Source organism: Nothoprocta perdicaria, unplaced genomic scaffold (assembly GCF_003342845.1).
Source record: "Nothoprocta perdicaria isolate Ctin4 unplaced genomic scaffold, notPer1 scaffold_177, whole genome shotgun sequence".
NCBI classification, from domain to species: Eukaryota; Metazoa; Chordata; class Aves; order Tinamiformes; family Tinamidae; genus Nothoprocta; species Nothoprocta perdicaria.
Window position 1 is genome coordinate 202,806 of NW_020454949.1, and position 22,254 is coordinate 225,059.

Genomic DNA, 22,254 nt, shown 5'->3' on the forward strand with positions numbered 1-22,254 from the left:
AACACCGTTGCCTGCAGTCCTTGCAGGATAAACTGTTTTGAAAAATCCCTATCTGGAACATCTCACTCCCTCTGCTTCTCACTGGAAAGACAAAACCTTATTTTTAGCTTTCATTACTACGAAACAAGGCACACACTGTTACGAGCGACTAGGACAAACAGCAGCCTGCAAGGTTATGGCAGAGATGGAAGGCACAAAACACAACTTGGTCAGATCACTCTGACTACCTACAGAGCAACGTTTGTACAGCAAAGGCATTCTCAGTCTGAGGAGCACAGAGATCTTACCTCCTGTCCCGTTGCCACATCAATAGCCGTGAAAACTGTCCCTGAAGCCCTGTGAAGAAAAAGAACAATTTTGCAGTCAGGCAAATCTCTCTGTGTCAAACATATGCACACAAACAGCTCGCAAACACAAACCTCCTTCAGCTTTGCATGTTGCAAAGGTGGCACTTTTGGATGCATCAGAAAGAAGGCTACTGAAAGTAAGTGGTATCCAAGAAATGCCTGTCAGTTTAGGCAAGGCAAACTAATGCAAGTCCACTCTGTTCTAAGACAAAGCCTCATCTTCCAAGCCCCAAAAACACGTGCTTTTGCCTAACACCAGGGAAGTTGCACTGGGTTTTCTCTAAGAGGTATTACTTTTCATTTTGGTCCAAGAGAAGCTCTCCCACAAATGCACGTGGCAATATTTGGGAAGGGACAGACAGCAGGAGTGATGCTGAAATAAGCAGCTAGTAATAAATTACCCTTTTGAAGTGAACTTTTTTTTTTTAACCCAAAAGAATTCACAGGAACTTGGTAGGAGTAACATGGTTGTAAGTATTCCATCACACAGGTGTCCCTCATACAGAAAAGCCTTCTAAGGTACACTCAAGCTTTTTTTCAGTAGTCAGACTGCAGAAAATGTATGTCTTAGTAAAAAAAGAGGACTAAGAAGGGATCGTTGCAACATGATAATAAAGTATTCAGCATCCATTTGTCATTTCTGCCTGACAGTTCTGCAAACTTTCCTGCCTGCTTCAGTGAAGGAGTGTCTACATGGTAGTAGCAGAGAGAAACAGTACATTGCCTTTAATGCTCACTCACTGTGAATAACAGTTGGGATGACACTTACCCCTGCCCAATTTTTTCATATCTGGTATATTTTTTCTTGGGATCACCTATGCTCACAATAGTACCTTAAATAAAAAAAAAAAAAAGGAATATTTACATAACACATCCACAGGAATTCTTAGAAGAATCACTGTCTTAGAAAACGCTCTTTGCTATCACAACCCAGCAAACTGTTTCTGTCTACTCATGCTAGGAATACATGCCGTTCCCACTGTTCCTGTTCAGCAGGGCCAGCCCCTGCCAGGATAGCTCCGAGTATGAGTCAGCTCAAGCCGTAAAAAGGTTGATGCGTTGAGAGCCAAAGCTTCCTGATTTCGTTCCAGTTACAAACGGCCCCGTCTCAAACAACCGTTACGCCAGGTCTGACTCTGAGTGTTAGGGGGTTATTCCCCACTAACACCTATTCTTAAAGGCAACTTTCTGGATAAACTATCAGAAGTATCAATACAGAAGAACAAGCCATCCCATGAGCACATTTTGGTCAATCACGAGCGCCTGCCTCAGGACGCAGGGCTGATCGCAATTGCCCCAAAGCTCTCAGCTCAAAAGCAAATGAGACTGAACCCAGTCCTAAAGCCTCTGTTATACAAAATAAGAAACACATACGTAGTTTTTCCATGATCTCTTCATCTGACATTTTGGTCTTCTTTTTCTGTTTATCTCCTGATTTGGTCGCATGGTCGAGAGAAGTGTCGCCAGCTGGTGCAGGGATGGGGTCGATCACAGACCGCGTATAAATCTGTTGTCAAGAGAGACCCTTTACTTGAGCATCCTCTTTGCAATCCCCAACTCTCAGTTCAAAACAGGTCACACTTCTTAGAAAAGATCCCCAAGCATCATTATACGTAACGCTATGATGCTGGAAATTAGACTAAAAAGCATTTAGTTCCACTAAGTCAAGAGGCTGGCAACTTGCTGACAAAGTACAGTAAATTTAAAGGTAAAAAGATCTGTACTTCATCACAAAAAGAGCACAGATCTGTGCATTTCTCATCTCCCCACAATTCTGGGCATTTCTTACTTCGTTTCCCACAAAGCTGCTCACTCTCCTTCCATTTGAAGGAACTACTGAGTTCTACAGCAATACACAGCTGTCCTATAGACTGTATATATTTACAGACCCTGAGTAGACAATGCTAAAAGCATTATCACTGCATACACAGTTCATATCTATGCCCCTGGAACAAAAATAAGACCCCAGTGGGCAGCAGAGAAGCAATATGCACATCTACCAAAGAAGGAGCTGGAGTAGGTAGCAGCTCTGGGACTATGTGAGCAAGGCGCACAGGGCAAGAAGATGATGCTAAAAGTGAGGTAATGACTTCATAAGCTTTTATTTTTTCAACATAATACTGATTGCTTTGAATTAAATAGATTTTTCTAAGAAAAACAAACAAATAAACAAAATAAACACCTCACCGATTTTGTGTGATCTGGCCGTGGAGCAATAACTGGAGGAGGAACCTCTTCATCATCTTCATCATCATCATCAGCTACAGCCACAGATGGCTCTGAACCTTTGGCATTCGTCTACATTGAGCCGAAATTAAAAACAGTATAAACAAAATTGTATCCATCCAAAAGCACTGAAAACTTGCTTTTTTTTTAAATACAAAGATACAAGAATTGTTTCTGATGTTGAAAGAAAAGGATAGCTCAAGTTCAAGTGTCCTAACGCATTTTATTACAAGACTCAAACACTATTTCTCTAATAAAACATGTTGTGTTCCACCCTCCTTTTTAGTTTTTATCCCATAAGAAGTTCTCAATTTGCTTTTTGTTGCAGGATTTAGTATAACAAATAGAGAAGATGGGAAATTTTCTTCTCMGAGTTACAAAGCGGAGCAAACACACTCACCGTTGGCGTTCCTGAAGGGAAACCATCTTTTTCTAAAGAGAACAAACAACAGAAACCATAAAATTAGTAGAATAAAGAATATTAAAAAAATACAGAGTAGCTGAGGAGATAAAGCAAAAATTCACAGTAACAAATGAGAAAAATGAGTACTACTGTAATTCCAGACAGAGAGAGAGAAGGAATAAATTACTAAAACCATCTTCTAACAGTCAGGACAGCCATTCTTTCAGCTCTGCATGTAGTCTTAGAGCCTAGCTTCAGATATAGAACTCATTAAAGTTAATTCTAGCTGCTACTTTGAATTATCCAGGCCCATTTCTTCCCGTCTCCATGTCAAACAGGAAATTAATCGGACAAAGCTGGTTTCCAGTAAGCTTTAAATCCATCTGCATACATTGCTCCCACATTGAGAAGTCATTTTCCATCATTTGAGTCTGTTTTATGGATCCAAAAGATATGAAGACGGAGTTCCAAATGCCCCATTCCTCCCCTCTGCCTTCACTATGCCTTGCACCCTTGTGCATCTCACCTGGAGCAGAGAAACTCAGGTACTTCTGCTTTGCTGTGTCTTTGGAGTCGTAGAACTTCAGCACGTCTAGCACCACCTGGGGATTCTTCTTCTGTTCTAACTTGGTGATATTTGAGGTCTGTAGCAAGCGAGCCCATTGCTCCGGCATTCCCTGAAAGAGCAGGCTGTTGAAGTATCCCTCCAGTACGTTAAAAAGTTATCAAAAAGAAAAAAATAAAATAAAAAGCAGGACAAATTTCCTTCCTTCACACGAAGCCCTACAGACCTGAGTGGGAAAGAGGATGTTTCAATGCTCCCACTTGATGCTTGGGTAATGATGTTGTTGATGCAACATAAGACCAAGCCACTACTGAAATAGCTCTTGACTGCTCAACATCTTGAGCATCCTCAAACCCACCAGTGTCTCCAACCTACCAAGCCAACATGATGCCACTGCTTTCAGGTATATTAAACCAGTTATGATCTACTGAAAGTCAACCAAAAAGGGTGCTTTCCACAGCAGTTCTCAAGGAAGACTCTCCCAGATGAAGGAAAACATTAGATCCGACTTTCACCTTGCGGCAGCACTGTGAGGTCACAGTGTCTTTGCTCTTCATGTCATGTAAACATGCAGGAAAATTATTTATTTGGCAAGGAAAAACAGACTATCTCACACTTCATTTTAAAACACCTCAAGGGCTTCTCTGTGTCRGACCCACAGATGTTTGCTCGATGAGGTCAGGTATACTCACAGTAAATTCTCCAGTAACAGCATCGAAGCCGACATGGATGGTATGTTCAAAATCTGACGGAGGGGAGATTTCAGGCCTTTCTTTTTCCTTTTTCTTGCTTCCTGGAATGAAGAAAAGAAAAGCTCTACTCAGTAGATTTTTCCATGCCTTAAAACCTTATTGTCCCCAAACAACTCAACAATAYTGAAACATTAAAACATTTCAGATGAATATAACTATTACTCCATTTCACAGACATATGCATTTATATAGGCAAAAGAGCAATTTCATAATTTCATTTTGGCACAGATGTCACCTAAGAGTCAAAAATTCCTTTTATTAAATTCATTTATAATATGGCAGAGATCAAGAATATTCAAGAGAATAAGTATCGTACAGTACAAGGTGCTCTGCAACACATACAAAGTGCTTATAATGCAAAAAAAAAGGAAAAATAAAAATAAACATTTCAGTATAACAATACTGAAGATAACTTCAGTTTCAAACCCAAGATCTCATTGAAGACAGTGAAAATTCAGCCGCTTTACTGCTTCAGTTTCAGTTAGTTAACACTAACTAGTAACTCCTGCAATAAATACAAGTGTTTCTAGCCACAGACCAATCACCTAAATTAAATTAGAAGAAAAAAAGGCATCAGAACAAGTCCCAGAAACAGACATAAAATAAGAAGAATCATGTGAACAATCCTATCTAGATTCAACTATATCTCTACGATGTTTCATAAGACATGGGCTGGGGCCTTTTATTTCTTCCTCATTTTTTTGACAATGCGGATACAATCACAAGGTGTCTCCCACTTCCATTTTTAAGTCAAATTCTGAGGTAAAGCTATCATTAATTATAAACCTTTATTAATTCTCAACCTTAAATATTTTCTCCTGTGTACGTGAGGTGTTRGCAAGGTGTCCTGCTGTCCTTCCCTGCTCTCCAGGTGGAAAAATGGTGCTCCTGGCGCCAACTCACAGCCCTGTGCTGCAAAGCAGAGACCTGGCAGCAGGCCACAAAGTTTTACAGAGGAAAAGTTCAGCTAAAAAAGCCGTAAAAAGGTGTGGGTTGGCAGGGGGAAGCGCTCCTCATCCTCCTCAGGCAGAGCCAGGGGATCTTTCCGAAATGACTTCCCCCGGGCCGGAAAGGAAGACGAGGGAGCCAGAGACAATACTCCGAGATGGAAAGCCCACCGTGGGCCGCCTGGAGCCGAACAATGCAGTGGAAAGACACCGCTGTTATAAACAGGATATTTTGAACATGGCTTCGCCGGCCGGAGCCAACGAGCTAGCGGATCGTCAAGCGCTCTCATTAAGATATTTCCGTCGCAGGCTCAGAGAAGCCTGGCTTACGTGCGGGAGTTTAAGGAAAAAGCACCGGTTCTTCCCGACCTCTAGCAGTTGTTTACGTGAAGGCGGGGAGAAAGGAAAAAAAAAAAAAAAGACATAATAAAAAGCTGTATTGCTCAGAAAGCCTCATATGAACCCTCGGGTTCTAGAGGATGGATCCTCGGGAATGTGTGCTGCAAATCACCCCGCAGGATCGCCCGTCTTCGCGGGACCGTAGGCAGGAGGGCAGGAAGCGGCTCCTGAGCTGACAGGACTATGGGATCACGGAGGTGCCCGGAGCGATCGCGGGCAGGCGGCGGGGCCGATGAGTCATGTTCCTGGCAGCGCACGCTGCTAGCGAGGCCGCCGCGAGGCTGTGCTATATTTGAATGCACTCACACCAGGGCTCCATACAGAACCAGGAATCTCTTCAAGAAACGGCGATGCTCGTGTCGGGACACAGAAGGATTTACGGTATGGTGTCCAGCTCCTTTAGTTCGGGCAGGCTTGCAGCCCCCGCAAAGAGCCCGCTGCCAAACTGGACAGAGGAATGTGTTCCTTCAAAGGGACTCCTCCGAAAAAAAAGGAGACTCCAACTAAAAAGGTGCCTTAAATACAGTAAAACTCTGCCCTAAATGAAACCCCRGCGATTCAGAAACGTAGCAGCCCAGGCGCTTTGCCTGCCTTCCCTCGAYGCTGCCCAAGCGAGAGGCACCTCCGCACCCACCGCTTCCCACCAACACACAACATCCCTCACTAATGTGTGCTCGCGCCAGCCCCCATCAAGAAATCAGGAAACAACCCGGGCACAGCAGGTAGGTGGCTGAAGATGGGATGCTTTGAGCTACTAAACCCCAGCTGAATTCCCACTCAACCTCCAMCGAGTCAGAGATCTCGAGCCCATCACATGTTTGTGCCGGTCTTGGGCGGACCCCAGAGAACCTCCGTCACTAAGTCCTGCTCAAAGATAAACATCTCTAGTTTCAGAGGCCTTTTTTAGAGCTTTCCAGAAAAAGACCCATGTGGGGTCATTCGATGTCAGAAGACTAGCCAAGGAAATTAGTGGTAGTTGAGTACGGCAGCAGAAAGGTGACTATCTCATCACATATCTTCAAGAATGCAAGTGGGAAAAAGGTCTCCATCTCTGGGTCATTAAATAATATCTTCAAGCTCCTGAGGTTAATTCACTGCTGGACTGCCTCTGCCTTGGGACAGAAACTCCACATCTGGAATATTTGGACCTCACCAGCCACAGTTAGCCCCCAGATCTCGCTGCCTCCTCAAACTGACCTCCTACAGGCTGAGAAACATCCGAAGGGAGCAGTAGTAGGGCAGGGCTGTTGCAATAGATAGGATGGTTATTAATGTATCTTGAAGCTGGGAGGCAACAAAACAGCATAGGAAACCACGGGAGGAAAAGGCAAAAAGCAGCACGACAGGCTTCAGCACCTACAATGACCCATCCTCAGGCTTCTCCATAGGCACTACTGCAAATCCAAGCAGAACATACACAATTCTTCCCTGCTGCAGTAGCCTCGTAGGTCTCCTCATAAGACACTCCTTATCATTTCTGTTGTAACTTGTGAAGCTTTGCATCAGAGCAGGGAGAAATCTTTCCCTTGAAAAGCAAYCTACTTGAAATGCAAAGTCAGGTTAACAATCCAATTGGCATATGATCCAAGTTCTTTTTCTATTTTTTCTATCACCTTGCAATGTCATAACCTCCCTCCCCTTTTTTTTTTTCCAGAATACAACATTCTTTCACATATTTTTGGCATTCAGAAAACTTAAATGGGCAGAATAATCTCAAAACACACTTTTCTTGGCTAAAATGACTTCTTCCGTTTTTAGCCTGCATCACTAGATACGCAGACGCAGGCTAAGCAAGYGTGCAAAGAGCTTCCATACATTTAGTGCATGCCATTCATATAGAGAGGTCTGCAACAAATAATAGGGTTTTTAAACAATTTGAGGCGAGTCAACGCAACTTGAGCAAGTCTTGGGGYAGCTGCTCAAGTTACCACCTTTCCAGCCATTCCAAGCAGTTCATAAACCCATTGAAGACGGGCAGGAGGAACACATATGGATAAACCATTTCGGACTGTAAACTGTCTCTTAAGAAATTCATGTTAATTCTGCAGGAGCATCCAATGGATGAGGCTCCTATCTGAACCTCATCATCTTCTCTGATGCTTCAGTGCATTCATGTTGCACAACACAAGTGAGTCCTCACCCACTAATACTGATTCAGAGCAGCAAAGATCTTCTCTTGTCTTGTATTCACCTTCTATTTCATTGTAGCCTATCTGATAAAACAGGTTTTATCAGATCTTCTGATATTTTGTCTGATCTTCTGATGTCCCTCTAGGCAATGGCACAGCTGCAAGTGTCTATCAGCTCCTCCACAAGGTATCAGCTGAATCCATTATCCCATTAAAAAGATGGAAGGGTTGACTTTTCCACTAGATTTTCTTATGCTCACCTTACCAATTTCTCTGTGTCTCCTCTCACGACAAACAATATTATAAAATGCCAGGTTTTGCAGTACTGAAGGGCTAAGCTAGAACCTGCTCCAGACAAAAGACCCTTAAAAATAGCTGTTGCAAYGAACAGACTGGGATTTACTGCCTGCACGATGCTCAGAGGTCTCAGTTTGTGACCACCAACCTGTAGCAACTTCTCCTGTTCTCTTTTTAAGACATCTCTCTCTAACACTTCTACCCATCCTCAAAGAGGAGTCATAACTACCGTTGCTCTAACTCAACAGCACAGTGGGTTATTTAACTCATCGTTCAGAGTCCACCAGGTAATGGAAAACCATCTTCTGAAGCCAAGGATGCCCACCTCTAGTGCTGGCCTCCAGGTGAGGATAGTTTGGAAAACCAAGCAAGAATAAAAAACAGCCCCGGGGAACATACTGAGGAAAGTAGGTAAGTAACTGGAGGAGYAAAGTCTTTTGAAATAGTCAAGCTTGTGTCAGCACAGCTGAATCAGTCCTACCTACCACTTAGCTACCAGGAGACAGAAAACACTGAAAACATAGCTAGAAAACATTACAAAGATCAAGGTTTTCCCCATGATATGCAATCCTTTGTATCCAACCCTGAGAGAGGGGTATATATAAAAACTTTATTTTTCTGACTCAATATTCACTCTTACACAAGTTTTATAAGCCGCAATTTTGTAATGAATTCCCTAGAATTTGTAAATACATCTGTAACAGATGTAAGGTTTAAAAAAGGGAGGAGGAGGACACGGGATAATCAATAATTAATTTTGCAACATCTTCAGAATGAACCCAAAAGATAAATTATATCAGCAATATTTATTATATTTATTATATTATTTATTATATTTAGCACTAATTTCTGTTGGGAATATAACTTGATATTCATCAAAATTCATAAAAAATAACAACTGGCATAGGCCGATAACACACACAGCAGTTTTAGGTTGTGCTAATAACTCTCCCCACTATTTCACCCTTCCAGATCTTAGAAGATGTAGAATCTTTGGTAGGAGATTTTCTATGAACTATTTTATTTGACATGGGAATGSACACAGTTCTGTCCAAACCAAAAGCCTGTGTTTAGCATAGCAAAATGGCAAATAATACCTAGGAATCAGTAATATCCAAGGTGATACAGAAATGTAGTATTAGAGCTTTAAACTGGGCAGCAAACTTGAGAAGCAGCAGGCAGAGGTTTTCCTCAACAAGCTATTTAACTTGTTGTCTTTTACATCCCACCCTCATGCATCCCAGTGGTAAATGGAAAAGAGCCCAGCTCACCAAACACAGGTGCCAAACTCTCAGCATTTCTCTACTGCCCCGAACATTTGGAATAGTTAGGCGGAAATTCCATGAACATGAAATGCAAATTGTGGCTCAAACCTCTAAAGCACTTCATAAACTTACAGGGAAGGACAACAGGTCGTAACAGTGGAAAACRTTGGCCTCTTACCTTTTTCAGTGCTAGAGAATATGGAGATGATTTTATACCTAGGTTTTCTCTCTTCTGGCACAGAGGGCAGGGGTTTCAAGCTGTGGTTGGCCAACAACTGGTCTTTGCCCCCTGAACTGAAGATAACGCTGCTCATCCGCACAGGAGGAGCTGGTGGCTTGTCTTCCAGTTCTCCATTGTCAGACATGGTTCTCAATCTCTAGCGAAGGCACTGCAAAAGAAACATTTGTTCCAAAATAGGCACTGGGTCAGGCAAAAATTATAGTTTTAACTGTTTCCCATCGTTAGGGGACAAGATCTTGGGGAGGAACGTTAGAAGACGCAGCTCAGCACACTGTCAACGTTAAGAAGTATTTGTCAACACGAAGGAGTATTAAGAACACCTCTACTCAATTTAGGAAGCCTGTATTTAAAAAAAAAATGGAATTTGGATCTACTGGATTCATTGTAGGTAAGCGCATCTCCTTTACCACTTTGAGCCACAGATCCTTTAAAACTAAAATAAGAATATACTATCAGCACAACCCTCTTTAAAAGCTCCTCGTAAATATGGAGCTGTGTGACAGAAAACACAAGTAGCTGCTACCACTAAGCACAGCGCAAAGAGCAGCGGCACAACACATCCCACGATCCAAAAACGTCCACCCTGACCTTTCCTCTGTATCCGTAACATCCTACAGAGCTTTATCACCATGAAGGATGCAGCCCTCTGCTAGAGAGTGAACTATATGATGAAAGACTTCCAAAAATCACCCCTTAGTGGAAAAATATACTTTTGCTCCTCAAATTACTGGAGCGATGAGCTACCCAAGGGGATATCAAAGGGATATCTCTGCATCTCATCATTTCCACACGTTATCAACATGGGTTCAACAGGTATCTTGTCCACCTATCTCCACCACTTCTGGAAATGAAAACGTTTGCCCGCTGTCCCACACAGTTCCTAAACACAACTAAGGTCCAGCCACACAGTTGGAGCGACTTTTTAATGGCATTTTAAAAGTTGAGAGCAGAGTATTAAGGATGCCTTGTATCCAAAGGAGAAACCATGCACGGCATAACGTCCCTGTACACAACGTGCACCTTTCACGGCAAGGTCCCCCTGGAAGAATTGCAAACAGGTGGGTGCCATTCCWTACCATTACGCTGGATGAACAAGCCTCACCAAAAACCAACCAGGACAAGAAAAGCAGGTTAGTAGCCAAAATTCAAGCAGACTCAAGAGAGACTTTTGTCAAGACACTCACGCAAGATTAAAACCAGTTACTGCCCAAGAAAAACCATCATTTCTGTACCAAAAGCTTCGGAGACAAACACAGCACGAAGCAAGGCTCCATGAGCGTAAGGATCACCCAGACATCCACAGAGGAATTTGGGAGTCCTGGTTGACACCAAGTTAGCAATGAGGCAGCAATGAGCCCTTGYGGCCAAGGCCAATGGGCTCCTGGCTGCATCAGGAGGACGTTGCCAGCAGGTCAAGGGAGGGGATCCTGCCCCTCTGCTCAACTCTGGTGGGGCTGTACCTGGATTATTGGGGGCAGTTCTGGGCTCCCCAGGACAAGAGGGATGTGGAGCTTCTAGAGAGGGTCCAGGGCAGAGCAAACAAAGAGGATTAAGGGACTGGAACATCTCTCGTATGAGGAGAGACCGAGTGAGCTGGGCCTGTTTAGCCTGGAGAAGACTGAGAGGACATCTGATCAACATGTACAAATACCTGAAGGGAGAACATAAAGGGGATGGGGCCAAACTCTTCTCGGTGGTGGCCAGCGACAGGACACGGGGCAGCGGGTACAAGTTGAAAAACAGGAAGTTCCATCTCCAAATGAGGAAGRACTTATTCACTGTGAGGGTGACAGAGCACTGGAACAGGCTGCCCAGGGAGGTTGTGGAGTCTCCTTCTCTGCAGACTTTTCAAACCCACCTGGATGCCAGCCACCCTGTGYCCCGTGCTCTGGGTGTCCCTGTTTGAACAGGGTGGTTGGACTAGATGATCTCCAGAGGCCCCTTCCAACCTCAACCATTCTGTGATTCTGACTGCCCCATTTGCCACTTAAGCCAGTACCACTCCACCAGTAGGGTTTAGTCTGATGAGATTGAGTCACCACTGCTGGCAATGTTCARCAGGTAGATRAGGCAGTTACGGACATGGTTTAGCAGGCATGGGTTTATGATTGGACTTGGTGATCTCGAAGGTCTTTTCCAACCATAATGATTCTATGATTTGGTGGCTTGGGATGCAATTTTTACTTTCCAATGCTCTTCTGAMTGTGTTCATGATTATTCTTCCAGATGGTGCGAGCTACCTGCAGGATCTTCTGTATTTCTCAGAACCTGATCTACAAGGAAAAAAATTAAGAGTCCCTGGAATTTAGCGACAGGCTTGGGAAGTCAACCTGAAAGGATTAATTCATGCTACTTTCCTGATGATAACAGAGAATGTTTGCACAAAGCTTATTTCCAACCCCCCCATCTGAGACATTTAGATTTCCTYATAGCCTAAACTATCAAATCAGATAGAGAACGTTCAAGAGGCCTCTTGTTGAGGGCCAGCTTTGGAGAGGGCATCAAGAGAAAAGAGCAGTCATGAGGGTTTCTGGTGGCTGATGCAGCTCTGAAGGAGGCGGACGGCGACGGCAGCACCACGGGATGAAAGCAATCATTTTTCTTGCTATAGTAMAAATTCAGGGGTTTCTTTTTCAGCAGCCTAAGCAGCCCAGGCCAGCTGTTCATGAGCTTGGCATTAAGGCTCCTTGATCCGAAGGGAATTATTTCCCAGAGCTTTGTATTTTCCAGGGAAGAAACTGGCTCTAAGATCAAGGAGAAAGTAGGGAAACACAAAACTCACTCCATTCAACCAGAAAATGAGGCATGTAAAAATAATAAGTAAATCTGATCCTTCAGTCAACACTGAAAGTTTAAAAATAAATAAATACAGTAAAAATCAATCATTCTGARGCATAGGTTTAAATGCAAATGCCTGGATTCTTTCCATTATCTCAGTACTGAAGAAAAAGGCAGATCCCCCTTATCCTGTGTGCACTATGCAGGGAAAGTCTCTACTGAGCCAGGAAGCGCTTCTGAAATTGCTGGAGAGGTTTGGCAAGAACTAGAGGAATAAACTAAAAAAGAAGAAAAGAAAGGGAAAAAGGAAAAAAAAAAAAAAAAAAAAAAAAAAAAAAAAAAGAGTGCAAACACCTCCTGCAGCTCCTTTTCTGCTCCATCACTGCCACGGACAGGAGAAGGAGAGCGCCTCGCTTCACAGGAGCTCAGCACAACCACCCACGGCTACACGTTTGGCAGCCCTGCCGAGCCCTGGCTCACGCAAGGAATTGCRAGAACTGCTGGAATTTCAGCATTTTCCTTTCTTTCCCAGCACCTGCGAAGGCGCCTGCGCGTTAGCAAAGCTGGAGCCAAGCCCACGTTTCTCTCTGACAGCAGCCGGCACATTCCCCTTTTTCGCTTTGGTGGCTCTTCCCCTCGCTGGCCACCCAAAAACACACTAAATCTGTCAGAAAGAGGGCAGAAAAAACAGAGGTTATATATGTAAACACACCTTAGTCAATTAAGGCAGCCCCATCAATGTGAATTTCAAGTACAGAGCAGCCTCCCCACGTCCTATCGCCGGTTAATTTGATTTTAATCTCCAGAACAGGATCACTGCAGGCTGCTAATGGACATCGTGGCAGGCAGTTCTGCCCGATGACCTAGGGAGGTGTCAGGCCACAGAAGGGATSTGAATGACTCTGGCCTCCACAAGTCAAGGGAAAATACTCACCACTGTGATGCTGAAAGGGAGCAAAAGGTGGCAGGGAGGTAAAGTGAGACACAGGCAGCACTTTGGGTTGTTGGAGCTTCCTAAGTGCTACCCTCCCTTGGGACCGGGGCCGCTGCAGAGGCCTCTCTCTGCCACAGCTTTGCTATCTACCACCTCTCACTTCTGGAAGAACAAAAAGACAAACTTTTTAACTTTTTCTCCTCAAACTTCTTCTCGACAGGGCTAAAAGAAAAATAAAATGAAACGGAGGATAAGGCGTTTTCCTCTGCTTTGCTGCTCAGTCATGTTTTTCCTCAAGCTCTGGGACTTYGGCAGATTTGGTTTTAATTATGTATGAAATCTGCTTAAGCAGTAGATCTCAGCGGAGCCACAACACTGCTCCCGGTGAAGTAGATCAAATCCAACCTATGCACCTACCCTTTGGATCCTGGAGCCACGAATTTGAATCCTGGAGCCCTCAGCTCTGCTTCCTCCAGCTCAAAATGATCCATCTATTTCCTATGGGCAGTGTACCCCAAAGGAGCAAGGCAAATGCAAGGCTCTTCTGCGGGGCTGGCCAAGGAAGCGGAGTAACTGATTCCAATTTAATGTTACGGAGAGAAACGCAACCACTTGGGGCTCGAGAAAATCATGATCCCACTTGGGAAATCACCACTTCCCACTTGGGGAAAATCACGCTCTCTGATGCACCACTGAAGATGCAGGAGTTTGGTGAGACAGAACCCGTCCAAGGAAGCCCACAAGACRTTTGACCCCTGGCTGGAAAGCGAGAAGGCAAAAATATCACCCAGGAAAACCTGGATCCAAAGCATATTCCCCATCCGAAGGTTGGGAGAAAGGAAGTTACCTCTGCAGCAGTTGACACAGTGACTGTTGTCCGCCAGCTTCCTCGGGGCCTTCTAGGTGCTACAAGCCACAACCATCACGTGTGAGAAGCTGCACTGAGACAGGCAGGTGCCGCAAACATCAACAGCCAAGATGGAAGATGCCAAAGTAAGAAGTTTAAAATTAAGAGTTTCAAATCAATCAATAAATAAATAACGCTCCAAASTCCAATCACAGGGCCGTGCAATCAGAAAACCTGGCACAAGGAGACTGTAAGGCTGCTCATCCTCTACCCACAAGATTGTATTATAAAAATACATGCCGAAAATATCTGGAGATTCAACCCACTCATGCAGGTGCCCCGGGAGTTCGATTGCCAGCTTGAGCTCAGGCTCCAGATTTTAATTTTTGAGAAAAAAAAAAAAAAACAACAAAAAGAATCTTCCTGATGTGTTTCTGGAGGAGACTTGATTCTGGCTTCTTCTTCTAGAAGAAAAAGTAATCAGACCTTCAGGAAAAAAGGACCATCAGCGTCCTGCGGCTCTGCTTCAGCAAGCCTGGCTGGTTTTATCTCACAGGCCGCTTGCTTAGATGATCTCCTTCAAGCACAAAAGCAGAAGGGAGCCGGCCGGGTGTTTTTCTTTCATGCCTTCCCCCATTTTTCGAAGGCTCCTGTTGAGCAATAGGCTTCCTGCGATTAGCTCACTTGCTGCTGCTTATAGCTCACTTCCTCCCCGGGATTAGCTGAAAGCAGCTCTCGGAGCCGCGTTTTTACCTCCTGGCAGCTGGCTTCCTGCCCCAGCGCCGCGGGATCCCCGGCCGAGCCGCCTGCAACGCCTCGGCCGCGCGACAAGAGCCCTCCCGGGTCCAGGGGAGCCCCAACGGCTGGAAAGCGGCACCAGCCGCTCTTGGGGTTTTGCTTTCCAAGGCAAAGGCTGGAAAAAAAGGTTCCATGAGAGTTACCTGACTTTGGAAGGAATCCTCTGCAACAACAGATACCTTCAAGCCACGAAGGACACAGCTCTTCAATTTAGAGGAGCTGGAGTGATGTTCTCTCAGACCTGGCAAACGCAGTCCTGGATCTTCAGCCTGCCAAGTGGACCCAGGCAAAMGCAAGTACAGGAGCAATCTTCCTTGTGACCATCAAGAGCCAGATGTAACACGTACCATCTAATACGTGTTAGAAACGTGTGCAGATCCTCTGATACAACACGGAGCTCTCCAATCTTAGGCTCCTTGCAACGGGGGACATTGATCTTGATGGGCCATGCTGAAACATCTCCTCAGCTTTAGGCAGTCCCACACAAAATAAGTACTTCAGCAATGTCAAACCATGCACCCACGAAAGGTAACAGCTACTTTTGCTCAGCTTCCTGTTATGGGAAAGCAGGAGGAAAACAGACCAATCTATCACATTCTCACTTAGCCCGTACCTCCCTAACTTGCAAGTGCAAGATCACCCTTCAAATCATCGCTGAGAAAATGTACCAAAACCAACAGATAAAGAAACCCGAGCATCTCAAATCTTAACTTTTCAGAAAGGTACATGCAAGGACACTGATTCGCCAATCCTGCTCACTACAGGAGCGGATAAAGGGGCTTTTTGGCAAAATTAACAACCCCAAGTGTTGTCAAGAACTTAAAATGCAACTATGAAATTGGYGAAGAGGCTTTTTCCTGCTCTCGTGCCTTTGCTGCCACACGTAACAGGGACACCACGTGTTCTTACCCTACAGATGGCACAGGAGAACCTCAGGATTATGCCAAATCGGACTAAACTWAACTAAATCTTATTTTTCAGATCCCCCAAACTCCTTATGATTTTTGCTCACCCAGAAACAGAAAACACAACACATAAAAAACACACTTGGCAGACAATTGCCAAGTGAAGGCGGCAATTAAAAAGAACATGAAAAAGGCCAAGGCAGAAGAAATAAGGTACAAAGCAGAACAGAAAAGAACAGGAAGCCAACTTCAAGCTTTTGCACCAAGGAAGAGTCTCCAAAACCGTAAYGAGACATGTTTGCTGTGGACCAAATCACACAAAATAAACGAATGTCCTACTCCATCTGATCAGGTTGTAAGATGCTGGTAGGTCTTTTCAGGAAAGATCTTCTCCAACTCCGCAGCCAAAAGGCTTGAGGTTGCAAAGTACTTTGGTCATTTCCTTTCTTCAGGTGCTCAGCAGACGTGTGAGCCTTGTGCTAGAAACGAGCAGCCTGTTAAACTGCATATTAGACAGGAAAACGGATCCCAATACTCTACTGAGCTATCAGTAGGAGGCATCACTTCTGTGTTTTCAAGAGAAGGCAGCTGACAAGCGAAGGTACTTGGCCTATCACTGCTTCACTCCTCAGTGCTCATCACTGAGGCATTTTCACTTCTCCGTACGGGAATCATCAAGAACAAATTTGTTTTAATTATTAATAAGGAAAATAGATGACACTTTGAAGCCTCTGGCAGCCCACCAGGCTGGCASATGGACTCCTCAAAGCCTGAACGTCCTGCTTAACCCAAACAGCAGCAAGCACATCCCTTGGTAAGGACTATTTTCCCTCCTCATTTTTCAAGATTCTCAGTAGAAGAGGGAAATAATTTATTAGGCAACGCTGCATAACGATGAGGCGAGCTTACATGACAGTAAGTGAACTCAAAGGGTTCACYTGCTACTCAGCCCTCAGCAAGGAAATTACTCACCCCTGCCCTAGCAGCTTTCCAAGAGCTGAACGAGGAAAGGGCAGCCTGGAGCATCCACATCCCATGGGATCGGTGAGCCGAGGGCTCGGTGCTTACTCACGTTCAGGAACGGAGAGAGTACTCGTGAACTCCCTTGCCTGGGCTGGGGTTTGCTAGGATCAAASGAAAGCGAGGAAGGAGCAGAGTAGGGAAAGTTGGCGAGAGAATTCAAGCCTTTACCTCATCCTCRAGCTTCTTCCTTAATTAAACCTAGCATTTAGAAGCTGTGAGAGATCAGGCATCCCAGAGCAAAAGTCATTTGAGTAAAAGGCACTGCACTGTGCACTACTTATCTCTCAGCTTGGTGCCTTTTTAGATTCCTAATACCATTTAGAGCAGTTTTAAGGCACTGTGCACCACACGTGTCCAAAAACAGCAGCCTCTTCAGGTGATGTGGAGCAACCCCCACAAGAAAACCTTAGGAAACAAAGTCCTTTTTCAACCTTTCCAATYATTTCCAGATAACAGCAAGACCTTCAGCAAAGACACAGATTGCCCATCTGCCTGGGATTCACCAGAAAGAGAAGAAACATTCAGATTAAAAAAAAAAACTAAATAAATAAATAAAAAGACTGCAAATTACATACCATTTCTTACAGGAAAAGGAAAACTAGAGCCTGTTTGCAGCACCACTCATGGCCGCAGTGATGGCTTCAAAGCCACAAGTTCCTTCCCATATCTGCACTAGGAAAATTCACTTGCCACTGGCTGGGAAAGCAAATTTTGGCTCAGTATTTGAGGTTACAAACGGCACGGATGAGTGTCTACCATTACTGTCTTCTTCCCATCGTGTTGGACTCCAGCAGCAGAGGTGGAGCCCACAGAAGGAGCACACAGACATTACACAATGACCCCACAGTCACTGGCACAACACCATGGCCATTCCYTCCCAACGCCCTCAAGCATCAAGGGTGCTGCAAGCACCACCTGCAGCATCACACCTCCAACCAAGGAGGATTTTAAAGTTCTTCATGCACAGAAAATGTCAGACACGTCACAGACCTACGTTCATCAACAGTACAATATAACACACAAAATATAACACACAAAAATATGAAAAAGTGGGTTAAACCAACCAGCTCGGTAAATCGCTCTGTAGTATTCACACYCCAGGCCTCACTTTGTTATTTTAAAATAACTATTTTCTAATCTAAAATTACTTTTAAAGACACAGGCACATGTAGGACTCCACGATTTAATGCAATAAATCCCAGGTATTCAGACAAATGTTCTTCTATGTCTTTCTGGGATTCAAAAAGAAAAAGACTGGTGCACATCAAGAATGTCACTTTCAACAGTTTCTATCCAATAAGATGAATGCTGGAAATAAGTGTTTTGTAGATTTTTTTTCCCCTTTAGAAGTGAAACAAAATGAAGCAAAATGAAGAGAACTTCTACCAATTTTACACACACGAGCACAAGGAAAATTAGAGAAGGGTAACCAACACTTTGCCAAGCAGGGGAAATACCAAAGTAGGCCATTGTGTTAAAACAACACTTAAACAGAACAGAGAATTTAGGAAGATTTGAAAGACCTTGAAAGAAATTAGCACAGGAGCAGTATATTAGAAACCAAGACAAAAGAAGCTTATTTCAAAATGGGAGAGGAAATACTGCATCCAATTTTATGTACTGCTGATAACAAGTTGCTTTGGGTGCCCATATGTCACCTTGCCTAAGAATATATATAAGATGTTAAGCCACAATAATTGCTGCCGTTAAACACATTAGTCCAAACTGTTTCCTTGTTTGCTTTTTAATCCTATTAAAATGTCTATGTTAATGTCTGTTAATATATCCGTTAATCGCAGTTAAGGACTGCAGTATCCAGGCGAGGAACCTACAGAACCACTGCACAAGGTCATGAGGATTTTAAGGGTTTTTTGGCTTCTTTTCAGTGGGGGGAAGAAAGGGAATATAAAACTGAAATTAATTCCTTTTGCTTGAGACACAAAGCTAGAAAAGGGTCGTCGTCGTTACAGGACACTTGAGCAAGTCAAGAGTTGGAAGGGGTTGGCCAAGAGAAGACCTTTGACCAGGCCTACAAAACAGAGTAGAAGGAGAACACACAAACAAGAATGTTTTAAATGACCTGTAACATGGCAAAGAGATAACAAATCGGTTATTCTTTCTCGAAAACAGCCTGTCTTAAAAAGAACTTAAAAATAACATAGCGAGAGAGAGAGAGAGAGAGAGAGAGAGAGAGAGAGAGAGAGAGAGAGAGAGAGAGAGAGAGAGAGAGAGACAAGCTTTGGACCACATGTTATTGGTGGAGACCCTATTTTCATCCCTAGACAGCACTCGGAGAAGTTAAAAATTGAGCAGCTCCATATGTCATAACTATATTGAAGTTTAATATAAAACGAATCAAATTCTTAAGAGGAGAACGATAACGTTTCAGTGAAATGGTACAAATAACCCYATAAAGTGGGTGAGGGAAAAGTTAAAGTCATAACGACAGAGAGCGCCCAAGAAGAGACCTGAAGCCATCTTCAAAAAGTTATGGTAACAATTTAAACAAATACATCCATAATAAAATGCCCCTAGAAGTGATCTATTTTCTAAGAGCTTCTCAACTAAGAGAAAATTCTCTCAGGCCCTTTCAATTCTGCTAAGAAAAAAAAAAAAAAAAAAAGGCAGAGAATCTCAGCAAGCTATTTAAAGAGAGTTATGTAGAGCTGCAGCTCTCTATTAAACTTGGAAACGAAGAGAAAGTCCATAAAACATCAACCTCAACACAGGTCTATCACCACAAGAACAGCCTGGAGAGTAATTTCCAGAGGTTTCCAACACTGAGGTGAGGGCAACAGCCACCGAAACAGCAGAAGACACCATGGGAACGTGTACCAGGATGAACCCCAATATCAGCAGCACATCCGACAACCATCTCTTTGAAGCAACRAGGGAATGAACAAAAAGATTTAAAACACGTTAAAAAAGTTAATGCACCTTTTGCTATTCCAGAAAACTACAACCATCAAGAGCATGAATTAAACCATATACTATTTTAAAGCCATTTTGCTGTGGTATTTTCACTTATCCTCCATACTTAAAGTTTATTCTTCCCCCTTTTTTGCTCCTAATTTTCTCTTAAAGCAACTAAAATGTTATTACTTTGGGTGTTTGAGCTCTACTAATATTGCTGTGGATGTACTACCATATAGTTTTGGCAGGTGTTTTAACTTAGTCCACCTGAGTAATACTCTAGTAAAATTTACCAAAGATGAGTTAATTTGCTTCTCCTGCCACAAAAAAAGAGAGACTTTCTAGAGGATGCAGAAGAAGCCAGGAAGGAGAATGATTCCTCTCCAAGGTAACTTGTCTTAAAATGAAATAATCACTAAAAAAAAAAAGAAAGAAAAAGACACCCAAACCAAAAAATCAAATGCTGAGAGCTGCCTGCATAGCATGCATCCAAACTAACTGAACAGCTCCACATTTTTWTTCTCCATTTGCATCAACCAACCAGGAAAAAAGAAATCTGCAGATACTTGCAGCATTGATTCTCAAAAATAAAAAGCTCATCATTATACTACATATATAAACCCCTCAAAAATAAGCCTAGAAAGGAGGGCAGAAAAGTTTTCCAAGGTGCTAGCTAGGAGCTACTAGTGCCCTGTCACCTCCTACTTTGTTTGGTTGGACAAAGTCTCCATCCCACCACACTGCCACATGCTTTACATATTTTATCTTCTCCTCCTTTCAGGCAATATTCTGAAATTTTAAAAATTACTCACTTAAAAACAGTGGCAAAGCATATTTCCAACTCCCTTAAGAAAATAATAATAAGCAAGGGAAAAATGCTTCAAATTCAACCCTTTCCAACACGCTATGTTCACAAGAAACTGCCCAGCTAGATCTTGCCTGACCCTGGAGTAGACGAAGCTTAAGAYACTGTGGAAAGTTCTTCTAGTTTCCCAGTCTATCAGAGACCTTTCCAAGGGGAAAAGGCTTCACCGCTGTGAAGGTTTATTCCAAAATAACCCCCTCACTAGCAGCTAAAATACCAATTTCATTCATTTGAAGCTGTGATGGGAGGGAAAGCCCACGAGCGCTGCCAGCTGTAAGGTCTTGCAGGCACATGATGAGTCAAACACCCAGCACCTAAACAGGAAGCCAAAAACTTCACAGAAAAGCAGAAGCTGCACTGGAAAGAGTCTTCAAGTGGATTCCCATCGYGTCAGGCACCTGTTCTGCCTCACGTTACGCTGCAACTTTCCACACGGGAACTAATCCAGGCCTAAAGAATAGTTAAATCTGACAGGAGGGATGATGGAAATTGGCCATAGGAAAGYATAATCCCTTCAATACCTGTCTCTGTGGTTGTGGCAGGGATGTTTTGTCTTCCTCAAAGGTGAGGATCTAGAGATGCTCTTGAGTAAATCTAATCGCCAATGGCTACTGCTTCTCCAAAAGCAAGTCCAAAAATGCTACCCACCAGCTGAAATTTCAACCGAGGCATCACAAAGGAAGCTCTTGCCAATGTTTAGGCTTGCCCACAAGCTTACGGAGAGCAGCAGTAACGTGGACACGGCTCCTTTGTGGAAAGGCAGCCCTGCAGCTGCACGGAGAAGGGGAACCGGGATAACACCGGCCTGCAGAGAGGGCCTGCCCTTCCTCCCTAGAGCAGCCAAGCTGAGGAGGAGGAGCACAGTGCAAACAAGCTGGCACGGGACAGGACTCTCCGGACGTGATTCTGAGACTGGAACCTTCTCCCTCTCTCACCAGGTGGGACATTTCAAAGCCTGACAACTCCTAGTTGGGAAAACACAACAATTTACACAAAAAATGCAAGCCAGATACAGAACCGGGGCCAACACCAGCATTTCAACGGCAGGCACCGTGCACCACACCAGCCARAAAACAAACACTTAAATGCACATTATTTTCCACATCAAAGCGTGACTTGACATGAAATGGCACTTGAGGACCTCAGGASGCTCGGGGAGCACAAGGCTTGCACAGAACCAGCCACGGAGCTCTGGTCGCCTGGAACACCCGGTCCCCACCGAGCGAGCTCACCCGGTGCTCCGATATTCTCGGGTCAAAACACTCAGGATTTCTTCCCACCTGTATTAAAATGCAAACATGGAGTAATCTCACAGCACAGCATCCTCAAGGCACCCTAATTCTAAATATCGAGGTGCACTAGGGGTCCTTAGGGAAGGCTGTATGAAAAATATATATGGAAAAATACATAAAAGGTGGGGAAAAAAAGAAAAAAAAAAACAGAATTCAGAGGCAGCTGCTATTAGCAAGATACAGGCCTATATTCAGGTTCCTACAGCTTTTCCAATTACCTGAGGAATGAAATTAGCAGCATCAAAGCCCTTAAACATTTATCCTGAGGTTATTTAGGAAGTAAAGCGGATTTAGTAGCGTAGCCTCCTCAACACAAATGAAAGATTCA

The 22,254-nt window shown here is 43.8% G+C and overlaps 1 protein-coding gene across 1 annotated transcript in view; it reads right to left on the bottom strand.

The window, feature by feature from the left end:
• PAK2 (p21 (RAC1) activated kinase 2) overlaps nt 1–22,254 on the bottom strand; it is a 29,872-nt gene that overhangs the window by 6,865 nt on the left and 753 nt on the right. The window contains exons 2-9 of the mRNA XM_026036418.1: nt 9,509–9,719; nt 4,234–4,334; nt 3,503–3,653; nt 2,974–3,005; nt 2,535–2,645; nt 1,722–1,854; nt 1,117–1,180; nt 288–336 (exon numbers count right to left, since the gene is read on the bottom strand). Of these exons, the coding sequence (XP_025892203.1) occupies nt 288–336; nt 1,117–1,180; nt 1,722–1,854; nt 2,535–2,645; nt 2,974–3,005; nt 3,503–3,653; nt 4,234–4,334; nt 9,509–9,695 (828 nt within the window). The 5' untranslated portion in view covers nt 9,696–9,719. The remainder of the gene's footprint in view (nt 1–287; nt 337–1,116; nt 1,181–1,721; nt 1,855–2,534; nt 2,646–2,973; nt 3,006–3,502; nt 3,654–4,233; nt 4,335–9,508; nt 9,720–22,254) is intronic.